Source organism: Phocoena sinus, chromosome 1 (genome assembly GCF_008692025.1).
Source record: "Phocoena sinus isolate mPhoSin1 chromosome 1, mPhoSin1.pri, whole genome shotgun sequence".
Lineage (NCBI taxonomy): Eukaryota > Metazoa > Chordata > Mammalia > Artiodactyla > Phocoenidae > Phocoena > Phocoena sinus.
Window position 1 is genome coordinate 75,451,159 of NC_045763.1, and position 15,246 is coordinate 75,466,404.

Below are 15,246 nucleotides of genomic sequence, written 5' to 3' on the forward strand. Positions count from 1 at the left end.
CACCAGGGAAGCCCTGTTTACATTCTTAATTCTCAGGAATTTCCCCTTTTTGTGTAGTAAATCTGTCTGATTTTTCTCTTATGGTTTATTGGCAGCTTTAAACTCAGAAAGCCCTTCTCTACTTCTTGGGTCAGATCAATATTCATCTATATTTCTTTCTAGTTTTTTACAGGCTTAATTTTTCATGTTTAAATCTTTAATCCATCCAGAGTTTATCTGGCTACATGGTTGCAAGGTTATCTTTTTTTAAGACACATTCCTGATGATGCTGGTTGATGAGACTATCTCATTTGGCTTGTGCGCATTTCTATCTCAATAACTTACTGTCTGAACTGCCTGCTGTGAACGTGAATTGCCCTTCTTGCAAAAGGCCCATGGGGTAGAAATATATATCTACGGGGTTTATCCCATTTAGTTGCTTCATTTTTTTTTTTTTTTTTTTGCGGTACGCGGGGCTCTCACTGCTGTGGTCCCTCCCGCTGTGGAGCACAGGCTCCGGACGCCAGCGGCCATGGCTCACGAGCCCAGCCGCTCCTGCGGCATGTGGGATCTTCCCGCACCGGGGCACGAACCCGGGTCCCCTGCATCAGCAGGCGGACTCTCAACCACTGCGCCACCAGGGAAGCCCTAGTTGCTTCATTTTTAATGCAGAATAACAAATGTCAACTCTTTTGGCTCAATCATATGCATGTGAAAACTGTGACAGAATATTTTGCATAAGGGCTAAAGGTTAGGGCTTCCTGAAGCCCAGAGAAAAGTGTGAGAGAGATCAAGCTCCGTCATCACCCATTAGCCGTAACCATGCCTGCACGCAAACTTCCCTCACCTGCCTGTCATCTCTTCTCATGTGCTCATCTTTCCCAGATGGACTCTGGGGCCATTTATGCAAGGGAGAGAAAAGTCTAGTAGAAGAATCATCACTGATCCACCCATCCCTTCCTCAGTCCATTACTATGGTTCCTTAAGTACTGTTCCAGGAACTTGACTTTCCTGAGAAAAGATACAGGAAACAGTCTCCGAGTTAGTCTGCCTGGAAACTCCAATGCATTTTCCCCAGAGATCAGACTCGGGCTGGGCAGCCTCACTGTCCAGGAACAGTTGTGGACAAGATAGTTTACCCGCATAGTGTCTTGCTGGTCACCCAGGGTCACAGTGCTGGTGTAGAGTGCCTGAAGATCACGGTTTGGCCCTCTGGGCATGCTGAGAGGGTGAACCACCAGCGGCCAAGCCAGGCTGCCCACTGTGCCCCTCAGGACGCTCAGCCTGCAGAGCTTCGAGAGTTCTCTCTCACCACCAACGCCCAGCCTGGCTTCCCTGACCTCCTACTTTGAGAGGTGAGGAAACCCCTGATAGGGTTCCCACTCCCTGCCCCTCACCCATTCCATGAATTAAGGAAGTGTTAAGAGTCTCCCACCTCTAGTCCTCATGAGGTGAGTTCACTGGAGCAGGGAGAACTTGAAAGGAGGAATGACTGGGGTTGGTCTCAGCACAAACTGCTGAACTTCTCTGCAGGGGTCTGGAAGGAAAGAGTGCACCTGGGCACTTGTACATGCCAGGTTTTCTACATTTGTGAGATGGAAGCTATGCCACCCGCTCCGCCCTGGCTCTCCTCCCAGTCTCAGGCTACTTGAGCCCAGGAATATTCCTCTAACATGACCACGTTCACTACAGACCTCCAAATCACACAGTCTCTTCTCAGAGTCCTTTAATCAGTTCACCCCGCCGTCCGCTAACCCTCAACCTCTCCACACCCCTCTGTCATGCTTTCCTAGCCTAAGGAGGCATCAAGGCACAGCACCTCCCAGCACTTCCCAGTGACACCGCTTTCCCAGGTGGCCACACTCAGTCTGACCTTTGTGATCTTGATGGTTGTCCTGGGTAGGGGGCAGGGAGATGGAAACTTCCAAAAGTCTGTGTGCCACCCGTAAACTTCAGACTATAGATGTCAGGCTGGCTTTGTAAGCGGTCACACCTACAAGTCTCGCCACCTTTACAGACACAAACTGTGGCTGGTCAAGTTCAGGGTGCTGCAGAGTGGTGTGTGTGTGTGTGTGTGTGTATGTGTGTGTGTGTGTGTGTGTGTGTGTGTAGGATAGATGGGGAGGGATGATGTGGAGACAGTCTTAGATAAGCTTCTTTTTTTTTTTTTTTTTTTTTGCGGTATGCGGGCCTCTCACTGTTGCGGCCTCTCCCGTTGCAGAGCACAGGCTCTGGGCGCGCAAGCTCAGCGTCCATGGCTCACGGGCCCAGCCCCTCCGTGGCATGTGGGATCTTCCTGGACCGGGGCACGAACCCGTGTCCCTTGCATCGGCAGGCGGACTCTCAACCACTGCGCCACCAGGGAAGCCCTAAGCTTCTTTTTAAATATGTGGGAAGGAGAAATACCATGTGATAGAAATATGCATTCAACACATTCATCCTAATAAATACATTTCTCAATAATAGAAGTTATGAAACGAGACCCTCCCTCTAAATGCATAGTCTAAAAGCACAAACTCTCAGGGAAATGACAGGGTATTTAGCAGAGAAACCTTTTAAGAAAGAAAAAATATACATACAGATAGATAACACATATATGTGAGAGCTGGTATATTCCTCAGAGACAGTTTTCAGGCAAAGTTTCTCGTTGTGTTTGTTTTTGAGTTTAATTACAGGGTAATAGCATCACTTTCTTTTCTTTTCTTTTCTTTAATTTGAATGATTGCAGCCGCTTTGTAACTGATTTCCTTGCTTATCTCCTACCACCCTGATCCATCCTTCCCAGTTCTGCCTTCTCTGGTCATGTACCTCCCAGGTCTAAAGCCCTCCTTTGCCATTTCTCGAGTTTTGTCTTCTATCATTTTCCCCAACATGTGACCTATATTCTGACCACCCCAAAACATAGTTTCCCCTAACTGGCTGGGTTCTCTCTCAGATGTCCAAGCCATTGTCACACCGTTCCTTTTAGCCAGAAAGCCCTACCCCCCAACCCTACACCATGACCATCTAGTCGAACAAAATGTGTTATTCAAGTCTCAGTTCTAGCATTGTCTACTTCTCCTTCAGAGGCCTTCATTTATACTCCAGGCAGGCAGGAGCTACTGCCATCCTGCTCTCATTTAGTACTGTGGGTGACCTTGTATTACCCTTGCTTGGTACATGGTTGTCCCTCCCACTAGACACCAAACTTCGTGAGGGCAGGGATCGTGCATTCATTCCTTACTTCCTAAGTTTCCAGCACAATGTTGGAAATCAACAAATATGTACTGAATTACAGTCCTTAATAGCATCAGCATTTTCCATCTACACACGTCATTATCTAATATTTCCCAAAATTAATGGTGCTTCTCAATTCCCTTGCTTAACCTGTCATCCTGGAAATGTCCATATTTCTTATCTAAGTCTACCTTTTAAACCCCCAAGCTGGAAAAGATTAAATATTGAGAGCAGCTCCCTGATTTTTCTCCAAAGGCAGCCAAGAGCTAAGACCCAACACACTGTCCTGTTTTCATAGATAACACGTGCAGGATAACACAAACACTCGGTGCTAGGTCTGAAATCAGGCATTATTAATACCCTCTCCTTCTGTAGACCCGGCATGGCAGGCTCACAAGTGAGGATGTAAATTCACTTTGTCAAAGCAAACATTTCTCTTGGGGGACATGGGCTCAACCGCCAGGAGAGAGTAATGACTGTAGCCCACAGGAAGCGGGGGATGAGTAATTTACTGCTGCTAGGCAATTAGTGTTGCTAGAAAAAAAAATTGCTTTCATTTAAAATTCTCTGTAGACCATATGTATCATGGCTCGTGGGATAATTTATGTATCATTAGAAACTAAGGAACATGTATCACGCTAACAAATTGTCCTTTCCATCCACCACAGCTGATAGCTCCCAGAGAGCTTTAAGAAGTCAGAATTTTGCTGTCCTTATTACAAAAGGTGGTGTGGAAATGTTCATGTGTACCCATTTATCTTCTCGTTCACTCCCTGGTTCTCTGGCAGAGACAGATGGCAAGAGAAACACTGGCCATCAGTTTCATCCTCTGGTTTGCAGCCTCATTTGCTGTAAATGAGCCTATGGTAGAATTGCTGTGAGTTGTATGGTTTTCCCTAACAACTTGAGTGTCTGTTTTGAGATTTGGTTCATCTTGAAATCTTCCCAGTGCTACTATGTTATTTTCTCCAATACACAGCATGCTGAACAATTCTACGGCTTCCCATTCAAAGATGGGTCCTTCGTTCTAAAAGCAAATGACTGCAAAGAACTTGGAGCGAGGGCTTGACTATCCAGTGGGTGGAGCAGGTCCCAAAGGACTTTGCTGAGCAAGGTGGAAGGTCATATGGCAACTAGGCAAACATGCTCGAGTTTAGAAGAACCACCCTAAGCTGATTCTCTGTCAAGGGAAAAACATGAAGTGGAAATTCGGAAAATGAGGCTCTTCATTGATGGGGGGTAGGGGGCAGGGTGGTGCACAGGGAAGGGGGTAAAGGTGAGCAGCCCAGCTCCAACCTGCCAGCATGACATGGAAATGATATTGGCCAATATCACCAACTACAGTCGTTTAATCTGTGAAACAAAGATGTGAGATGAGAAAAGAAGCCCCACAGCCACTTACTTGCGAGAATAGAAACTGAGAAAAATGGTGCACCCAAAAGTCTGTTAAAAAGTATTCCCACTCAGCTTCACTCTTTCCTTTTGTTACATTTCAATTGTTTTAAAGAAAATGTACAAGGCTGGAATCCTAGTCTTTTCCTAAAAGGCCATGCTTTAATCATTTTGTTAGTCGCTGAGTTACACAGTCCCATCATCAGAATTTGCTACATCACTTGTGAGGCTCTCTGTTAAAAAAATATTGAGAATTTCAAGACTCTGAGGGCAGAGCATTAAACCTTTTCAGATGCACAGGTCACACAGCCACGAAGCTGCCTTTTATCAGTACTGAGAGCGCGGAACCTCTCAATTAGAAAAAAAACAAGGAGGGGAGGCAGAGGTGTTCAGCACGAGCTCCAGCACCAGTTCCCAGGCCATCATTCACTGTCCTTCCTAAAGCGCCTAAGATCCAGATGCTGCGCTCGGGGTTTCGCCTGTGAGGTCCTCAATCATCCTGTCACACAAGAGCGACTTCGTGCATGTTCTACAGTTATGTGAAATTCTAGATCTTTGTCAGAGGAAGACTACGTCATTGGAATACCGTGGTCGAGATGTTCAAACTTCAAGTCAGGGGTAGCAAAACAAGATTTGCTCAAGTTACATGAAAATAAAGGTGAACCAGTGAGTAGTAAAATGGGGTCTAGTTATTCAACGTTATTGGAATAAGTGGCCAACACACATGAGTGATACAGATACCTGGAATCGTATCTCTAAGCATCACGGCTCTTTATATCGTCAGGAGCAATCCATGGCCAAGACCATAGTAGCAGGTCGGGAAACATACTTTCCCAATGACTCTAGGGTCCCTGAACCTCAATGATAGTGCTGGGCTATTTTTACAGGGAGGCCCTCGGGCACGATAGGGTGACTAGCTAGTAACCTCTAAATCAAGAGTCTGGATCACTGTGCTTTTCATAAACCTTAGATGCTAAGCCTAGGCCTCCTCGGGCAGGAGAGTGGGTCAGGCAACCCTCCCACGATTGTTATGATGTGAGCCTTCAGCAGGGGTTGGGGACGGTGACTGGAATCTCTTGAAGACCTTTTCCTAAATACCCTTTCTCACCTTTTCACATTTGCTACCTCAGATCAGCACCTGTACCTGACCTGTACTTCACACATTCTGACAAATTTGGTTGAGACAGTGGGCTCCTAGCTGAGGACAGAGGGTCTCACCCAAGGTGAAGGACTGGGGATTCGTGACACTTGTACACCTTGGGGAATTTTACCCTCTCATCAGGACTGACAGCTTTGCCCCTGAAGGCAGGGCATTTAGGCTGTTCATGTCCACAGGCTCCTGTACAACTGTGTGAACTTTAGACACTGAATTGATCACTGCCTCCAGGACAGGGCTGGATATGGGTGTCTACACACTCAGAGTCCTAACAAAGTCCACTAAAAGTGTGTGATGAGCTCACTTCAAAGCAAAGATCTTCCTGGCTGGCCCAGGTGATAGATTTGTACATTTGTAGACCGTGAAAGAAAAGCTTTTTGAAGATCTAACATTCACTGAGCACTTATAAGTCATGCCCTGCTCTACTCACTTTAAATTTGACTCATTTAATCCTTGCAAGCCCCACTTTACAGATGAGAAAACTGAGGCTGGTATGACCTGTCCAAGGAGACTTGAATAGTAGGAGGACAGGTACCCAGGCAGACTAAATGTCTTAACATCTTCACTCCTCCACGATCCCATGGAACCTACTTACAAACGTGGCAGAAAATCAAAAGAAAAGAATGGCTCAAGTTTCAATTCAGTGCCAGGCTTTGCATGAGTTACCTGACTTAAATGCCAATCCCACAGTTTAAGGTTTGTCATCATCACTTAGAAGCAGAAAGTAATTTGCCCACGGCCCCAAAGCTACAGGATAAACTGGGATTTTGACTCAAGTCTGTCTAGATGTCCTCCACGCCCATGATCTTTTCTACCACCCCAAGTCAACAGGCTTAAGGATGCCGCATCTGGCTTTCAGCAAGTCACTGCAAGCCAAGGAGGTACGTTCGAAAAGAACAGGAGATCCCATAATGAAACCAATAGGCAGAAAGAATGTGTCTCCTAACTTTCACAGTGAACTCTCCAAGTGGAGGCCTAGGGAAGGAGAGAAAGTGGATTGTCCCAGATGTGTCTATTAGCGGAGTTATGAGAAAACATTGTTCAATAAAATCCAAATAGGTAATACAGTTGGCAAGGTGACAATTGTTTAAAATTATTAGAAAGAGAGAAAACAATGTTTCCACAGATACAGGGTAAACTTGAAAAAAGATTTTTCTTCCTGAAAGGGTTTTGTCCAGTTGGAGGGAAAAGGAATAAAAGGAAACATGAAAGCCAATAAAAGAAAAATATAAGCATAGAAGACCGTCATTAATCTTCACTTCAAATGGTAGTCACAGCGGCATCACAGCGGCAGATTACATAAAAGGCATTAATAGCAACTCTATTCAGAGATAAACGATGTACTGGGGGTATACTCAGAGGTGAATAAGTGATCTAACTGCACACTGATTTTGGAGTCATGGGAATGACCCTAGAACCACGGGTTAAATGGTTCTTAATTTAAAAATTGAGGGCTTCCCTGGTGGCACAGTGGTTGAGAGTCCGCCTGCCGATGGAGGGGACACGGGTTCGTGCCCCGGTCCGGGAAGATCCCACATGCCGTGGAGGGGCTGGGCCCGTGAGCCATGGCCGCTGAGGCTGCGCATCCGGAGCCTGTGCTCTGCAACAGAAGAGGCCACAACAGTGAGTGGCCCACGTACCGCAAAAAAAAAAAAAAAAAAAAAAAATTGAATATAATTCTTGACATTTTTGGTAAGTAGTTTATAACTAAAATGATAATTTTAGCAAAGTGTTTTGTGTATAGACCTGAGTCACCCACCTACAGACTTTAATGGGCTTAACTGGAAGACTTTCCTGGCCTAGATTTGGTGTGGGCACATGAAGAAAGTATGGGGGCATGGAGAGAGGAGTGGGGCACCAGAGGGACTCTGGCAGGGGCTTGGTGGGGAGGAGGATAAAAAGAGGGAGAGCCCTGGGATGAGAGTCCTACTTAATTCAAACCCTACTCTTCACCAGTAAATTTAAAATAGGTGACCCCTAAAATAGCTCAGGTATGAACTAAATCTATGCATGAAGTGATCTTAATCTGAAGTCATTCTCATAAATATTTCTTGAATAACTAGCCCCTATATCTCCTTCACTGCTTTTAAGAAAGTGGGAAATCCCTTTTGGAGACCAGATAGCTGATAGAGATGTGATCCGAATTTTTCACTAAGTAGATGTTAAGAGACAATGCATTTTTAAAAAGTAGTAGGAGTTCCATATGTTATGATAAAAGTTAATTTAATTTATTTGGGAAAAAATACCATCTTCCTTGCTTGACAAGGGTAAATCCCCACCACGGTGGAGTTTGGTTGTTAAAATGAGTGACCACTGCTGTAGTATAATGTCCACATGTCATGTGTGTACAATCAACAATTAGCACAAGTTGTAACAAGGTGTCCAAATGACTGTTTCCAGTTTATCCCACTGACTTTGCCGATAGTTTCATATCATGCTGAGAAGACCACAGGAAAATAAGCCAAGAAATGTCCACCGCAAGAGGTCTTTTTGTTGATTTAAGTGTAATCTTTACAAGGCTTAACAGTTCTCCAGCTTTGAGTGCCTAAATCGTTACTGCAACCAATTTCAGTTTTGTGCAGACCATGAATTAACAAATGTCTTCTAACCCAAGAATCACTTTTAAGACAAACCCGTATTTGATGATAAACTCATATCTTCAAATGCATGGCTTTAAATACCGTTGTTTTGCACGCTCTGAAATGTGATTTTTTTCCATCCCAACATTGTGATGTCATAAATTAAAAGACTAATACAGAATTTCACCGGCACTGCTCTATTACACCAATGCCCAGTAGTTGACTGTGGTCTATTCTTCATCATCCTAGTTTATAAAAAGGAAGTTTGAAACTTCAGTTCTATTCAGACAGCTCAGAGCCAGTCCTCTTTCCCACTCCGCAATCAGTATTTTTGGAAGTGCTGGTCCAAGCCATTTGGGGTCCCTCTTCATTGTCACTTGATACGGAGACCTGAACTCGATTATCTTCAGCAGGAGAATTTTAGTTAATAAGCATCAAGTGGTCATCGCTTCCATTCCTGTAATAGAAAGGAAGACAAGGAAAGAGAAAAGAGAACAATGGCTTGAAAATCTTTGAGACAGAACAGGAATACATACTCTATCATGTAGGCATACATAGGTTATTGACACGCTGAATGTGACATTTAAGAGGAAGAAAACTTAAGAAGGACAATTTACATTATTGGGAGTTTGACTAGACGCTTTTGGTAATTTTGAGGAGTTGTCTACCCTCCATCTCCCTTTGACAAAGCTTCTCAATGGCTAGAACTGCAGATTTTCCTCCTTGTGGTAGAGAAAGGTTAACTCTGCATCTGCTCAACCAAGCACATCTCTCCCAAGAACCAGATCACATTAGAACTAGAAGAGGTTGCAGAGGCTACCTGTTCCACTCTGATGACACTGGAGGAACCAAGAGGTTTAGGAAAGGTCAGGGGACACATTCAGTAATTGACAGGGTTCAAAACGAAAACTCAGGTGTTCTGACCATCAGGCTAGGGGCTCAGTCAACTATTCAAGGGAGAATCAGTCTGTGGGAGATTGAATCTGTGGTGGTTGCTGGACTGCTTGGTTGAAAAAGAGCAACCCGGCCATACTCCAGAGTAGGTGGAGCTGTGATAGCTGGGTTGTGTGTCATGGGCACTGGAGAGGGGCCCAGACACCAAGTCTTATGATGCCCTTATTCCCCAGGTTCCCTCAGTGAGGTCTGTCTCCAATACGTACTCTCCATTCATAGCCTTCCTCAATTTTATTCCATTCTTAGGTTTCCGGCTGTTAAACACATCCAGGTGTATTTAATTTTTGGTGATTTCAAAGCCATCACTTGTTCCAAGGCCCCAGTACAACCCATTTCCTTCATCAGGCCCTATGAACCTCATTGACTCTCTGCAGGGTCCATCCAGACCACCCTAGGTTCCAGGCTTTGATCTGATTATTCAGCTAAAACTGATCTAGCTGACTTCACCCATGACCACCTTCAGCCACTTCTGTTTTTGTTTTTGATATCCTCTTTTTTCAAAACTTTCAGCATCTTAGTTCTTCAGCTGATTTCCTTTGGTGGACTCTTCTGTTCCATTTAATCCTTTCATTCCTCACGATGGGCAGACCTGCCTCCGCACCAGGCACCCTCTCTACAACCCTTAGCATGTCTTAGGGAAGACTGTCTACTGACGTTGCTCTGTTCTTCTCACCGCTCAGGTCCGATCTTATCACTCAGTCTTCCAAGTTCACTCCTTAAATCTTTCACTCATCCCATATGGCTGCAAAGAAACCATTTAACAACCTCCCAGGGCTTTTTGTGAGGCCCAAAAATCAAACACCAAAACCTATCCATTACTTTCTAGAATTCACAACTACATTCTCAAATGCTTTTTTTTTTTTTCTTTACAGTTAACTACATATTAGAAAAGCAACTTTGAGAGACTTTCCTTATAATACAAGGTGCCTCCTAGGAGGCAGCTGCCTATAAAGAAAAGTAATTTCCCTTTATCCTTGCTTCCATGGCAACACTTCAATGCTCTGAGAGGATAAACTGTGATTGTAAAAAACTTAACTCTTCTCAGAAGACCTCATTTCATACTTACCAGACATTCTTTGGAAATGCTCCAACATACCATTTCAAATCCCAAGTTGCAGTATGAATTGATTAACGGAAAATACATCCTGCGATTTTAAGTAGCAATTATGTTCTCCCATCTTCCTTCAGGAATCTGGTTTAGAGAATCCTTCTCGAAACACATGAGTAGGGGGTACTTGCAGTTAACAACCCCTACTCCTGACTTCAGATGAAAACAAACATGGGCATAATTAAGAAAATTATCCTCATCTGACCCCCTTTCTAGTCCCCAAGCCACTATGTGGAGGCTTTGCCACTGAGGTCCAGACTATTTTTGCACGTGCACTGATGAATGGCGAGCAAACAGCAGGTGATCAGCTGATTTGTGTTTGCAGCCAAGGACACGTATGGCTTCCTCTCAAGCGGGTTTCCTGCTCTGCTCAAGGAAGGTTATTTGTACTACAGATTGCGAAAAGGGGAAAACACCTTTGACGTTCCCAGAACTCCATCTCTAAAAAGAAGGGCTTTGACCTCTTCCTTTGGCCAGCTCAGTCTCTCGACTTCAGGGACATAGCTCATGCCTTCTCAAAACACTCTCATAATATTCCCAAGAGATTTCAACCATGTCATGTACCTTTCTACCTTGTTCTATAAGAAACAATTCATTTCTAAAGTCAATTACAGTGGGAGGAAAGCAAGGAGGGATGCATTATTTCCTCCAGTCAGCTGATTCCTGAGTGTAGCATTTGACCTGGGAGGACCCTTTGTTAAGGCAGCAGGGCGTCTCATCCCGGGAGCACAGAGACCCGACTGAACACAGTACTGACCTCCTCAGACAGCAGATGCAGGACAGGAAGGCTGATGACTCTTTCTGACACTTCTCTTTGCTACCACACTCCTTCAGGAATTCCTGAAGATCCGTGACAGGAAACCCATTCTGTTGGTATTTCTTTAAAAAGTACACAGTGTTGTTACCTTAGTTACACTGAGAGAAATTGCTTCTTGTCAACAAACCAAATCCATCTCTGCTAAAATAAAACTCTCCCACGTTGCTAGCACAGATCCAAGAACTGACATTAACAATGATCAATCATCAATCAATCTATCAGTCCCTTGAAAGCCAAGCCAGGGTCACCATGGCTTGAACAGAGAGCCATCCAGAGGAAAACTCCAGAAATCAAGCCATGGTGGGGCAGGGGAGAGGTGTGTTAATTAAAGGAGTGAAGGAAATAGAAGTCTAAAGCTTTCATGTTAATTGCAAGACCAGGTAAGACCTCCTCTTCCCCACACTGCCCATAGAGTCTGGCTGGGAAGTAATCCCTATTTCCTCTACTTTTGTAGAAGTTGGTCACTTAGTGAGGTAGAAGGCAGTAGGTCCCTCCAAGCAGACATAAAGACCCTGAGAGACCCCTCCCCTCACACTTAGTGAGGTCATCCACCAGGTCACCGAGGCTTGGCGCACTCACGGGGACACGGCCGCGTCAAGGACAGGCTCCCACGGTGAGCAGGGCACTGCTCATCTCCCCATGGCCAGCCCCGCTGTGGAGCCAACCACCCATTCCCACAGGAACACGCATCTCCTTGCGCACAAAGTGCTCAGAAGTATTTTCAATGGACTGGCTTCTTCTGAGATAGTCTGAGAAGGGTTCAAGAAGAGGACAACACCCCAAGACATGGGACCCCTGGTTGCTCAGATGCTGGCCCCGAAACAGGATTTTCTGAGCATGACCATCTGCTGCGGAGACACCACTGCCCCCGAGGCAGCAGAGCTTCCTTTGTGCTACACATAAGTTAAATGGACCTAATCTGAAAGGACACACAACCCACCAGGTGGCTTAGGAAGGCAGGAGGCCAAACAGCCACAAAAGCCTTGGCTTTTAAAATGTAAAGGAAACCTGCACCACACGAGCGGCATCCAGTGTATGAGGTATGCCAATATCTGGACATTTGTCAGGATGACGGTCACCCCTTATCACTGAAACTTACTACTCAAAGTCTAAGTTCTGGGACAGGCAGGTACACCTGTCAGTGCCAAGACCAACAGCCCAACTACTTGATTTACCAAACTCAGCCCGTCTTTACCCATTTCCTTTCTCTTTCCCACCACACCTCCAAACCAATCCACTGGGCACCAGGGACAATGTCCTAAATGCATATTTAAATTAACCTCCAGCATCTAAAAAGTTTCTTTTCTACAAAACCTCAAAATCTAAGTAAAACTACAGTATTTTAAGTAAGTAAAATATTATAGTATTTTCCCATGTTCTGATCTATACAGAATTTGCAATCGTTTTTTGGCAGGAAATAATAACTGCTTACCTTAATGGTGTCATAAGAATCTGTAATAATTGCAATGAAAAGGCTGAGAATCATATATATGAAAAGACTGATGAAGGAATATAAATACAGGCGACTGAACAGCCACACCAAGAGGCTCTTCTGCTGGATGTGAGCAAAGGTCGCATACATGTCATCACCGTTGACCAGAGAAAACAAACACTCAGCAACTGTGTTCAGATTTTCAAACTGTGCAGGGGAGACCAAAAGTAGCTTTTGAGACATATTAGCCAAAGAAGCAGAGAAGTATCTAGTTAGCTGGTTTTGTTAAAGATGTTGCTGCCATTGTTATTAACATTCACTTTAGGGAATCTGGAATACCACGCATAGGAAAGCGTTACTCAAAACTTTCCTCCACACTCACAAAGATCATCTCTTGACACTTCCCTCAGTTTTCTTCCTTTGCACGTTTTATATATTTGTGGTCATATCATCTAACAATTCTGGATCCAGATTCTTCTTTCTTTTCTATTTAACATAGTCTTATGTTATTCATACTTAGCATTTGTTAGATAATGGAACCACTCCTTGGAAATGTCAAATTTAACGATTTCCCTGTTGACATGCCAATCATGTTTGCTATTATAAAGAACAATGCAATGCACGATTCTTAGCATAATGTTTTTTTCCTATTACTGGGTCTAAGCAATTAACTTTTTCTTTTTTTTTTTGGTTGCGTTGGGTCTTCGTTGATGCATACAGGCTTTCTCTAGTTGCAGGCTTTCCCGAATCAGCTGCTCCTTTTTTTTTTTTTTTTTTCGGTACGAGGGCCTCTCACTGTTGTGGCCTCTCCCGTTGCGGAGCACAGGCTCCGGACGCGCAGGCTCAGCGGCCATGGCTCACGGGCCCAGCCGCTCCGCGGCATGTGGGATCTTCCCGGACCGGGGCACGAACCTGCGTCCCCTGCATCGGCAGGCGGACTCCTAATCACTGCGCCACCAGGGAAGCCCCTCAGCTGCTCCTTTAACCCTGTCCTGTCTGAGCGAAGACCAGATGCCCTCAGGTGAACTACATGCAGAGGCGGGGTCAAATCCAAAGCTGAACCCCGAGAGCTGTGCGAACATAGAAGAGAAAGGGAAATCTCTCCCAGCAGCCTCAGGAGCAGCGGATTAAATCTCCACAATCAACTTGATGTACCCTGCATCTGTGGAATACCTGAATAGACAACGAATCATCCCAAACTGAGGAGGTGGACTTTGGGGGCAATGATATATATATATTTCCCATTTTCTCTTTTTGTGAGTGTGTATGTGTTTGCTTCTGTGTGTGATTTTGTCTGTATAGCTTTAGTTTTACCATTTGTCCTAGGGTTCTGTTTGTCCATTTGTTTTTTTTTTCTTTCTTTTACTACTTAAAAAATTTTTTTTCTTAATAATTATTTTTTATATTTTATTTTAATTACTTTATTTTATTTTATTTTATCTTCTTTCTTTCTTTCTTTTTTTCCTCCCTTTTATTCTGAGCCATGTGGAGGACAGGCTCTTGGTGCTCCAGCCAGGCATCAAGGCTGTGCCACTGAGGTGGGAGAGCCAAGTTCAGGACACTGGTCCACAAGAGACCTCCCAGCTCCACGTAATATCAAATGGCAAAAATCTCCCAGAGATCTCCATCTCAACGCCAAGACCCAGCTCCACTCAACGATCAGCAAGCTACAGTGCTGGACACGCTATGCCAAACAACTAGCGAGACAGGAACACAGCCCCACCCATTAGCAGAGAGGCTGCCTAAAATCATAATAAGGCCACAGACACCCCAAAACACACCACCAGATGTGGACCTGCCCAATAGAAAGACAAGATCCAGCCTCATCCACCAGAACACAGGTACCAGTCCCCACCACCAGGAAGCCTACACAACCCACTGAACCAACCTTAGCCATTGGGGACAGACACCAAAAACAACGGGGACTGCAAACCTGCAGCCTGCGAAAAGGAGACGCCTAACACAGCAAGATAAGCAAAATGAGAAGACAGAGAAACACAGAGCAGATGAAGGAGCAAGATAAAAACCCACCAGACCTAACAAATGAAGAGGAAATAGGCAGTCTACCTGAAAAAGAATTCAGAGTAATGATAGTAAAGATGATCCAAAATCTTGGAAATAGAATGGAGAAAATACAAGAAACGTTTAACAAGGACCTAGAAGAATAAAGAGCAAACAAACAGGGATGAACAATACAATAAATGAAATTAAAAATTCTCTAGAAGGGATCAATAGCAGAATAACTGAGGCAGAAGAACGGATAAGTGACCTGGAAAATAAAATCGTGGAAATAACTACTGCAGAGCAGAAAAAAGAATGAAAAGAATTGAGAACAGTCTCAGAGACCTCTGGGACAACATTAAATGCACCAACATTCAAATTATAGGGTTCCCAGAAGAAGAAGAGAAAAAGAAAGGGACTGAGAAAATATTTGAGGAGATTAAAGTGGAAAACTTCCCTAATATGGGAAAGGAAATAGTTAATCAAGTCCAGGAAGAACAGAGAGTCCCATACAGGATAAATCCAAGGAGAAACACGCCAAGAGACATATTAATCAAACTATCAAAAATTAAATACAAAGAACAAATATTAAAAGCAACAAGGGAGGGCTTC

At 44.4% G+C, this 15,246-nt stretch overlaps 1 protein-coding gene across 7 annotated transcripts in view; it reads right to left on the reverse strand.

The window, feature by feature from the left end:
• Positions 1–4,662: 4,662 nt before the first annotated feature.
• MCOLN2 (mucolipin 2) overlaps positions 4,663–15,246 on the reverse strand; it is a 64,962-nt gene continuing 54,378 nt past the window's right edge. For 3 of the 7 annotated variants that reach the window (XM_032652243.1, XM_032652245.1, XM_032652247.1), the window contains exons 12-14: positions 12,634–12,840; positions 11,142–11,263; positions 7,952–8,779 (exon numbers count right to left, since the gene is read on the reverse strand). In XM_032652243.1, the coding sequence (XP_032508134.1) occupies positions 8,743–8,779; positions 11,142–11,263; positions 12,634–12,840 (366 nt within the window). In that variant the 3' untranslated portion in view covers positions 7,952–8,742. Of the gene's footprint in view, positions 4,675–7,684; positions 7,689–7,947; positions 8,780–11,141; positions 11,264–12,633; positions 12,841–15,246 lie in introns of those variants that run through there. The other 4 variants (XR_004352710.1, XM_032652254.1, XM_032652241.1 and 1 more) reach the window with 4 other exon arrangements.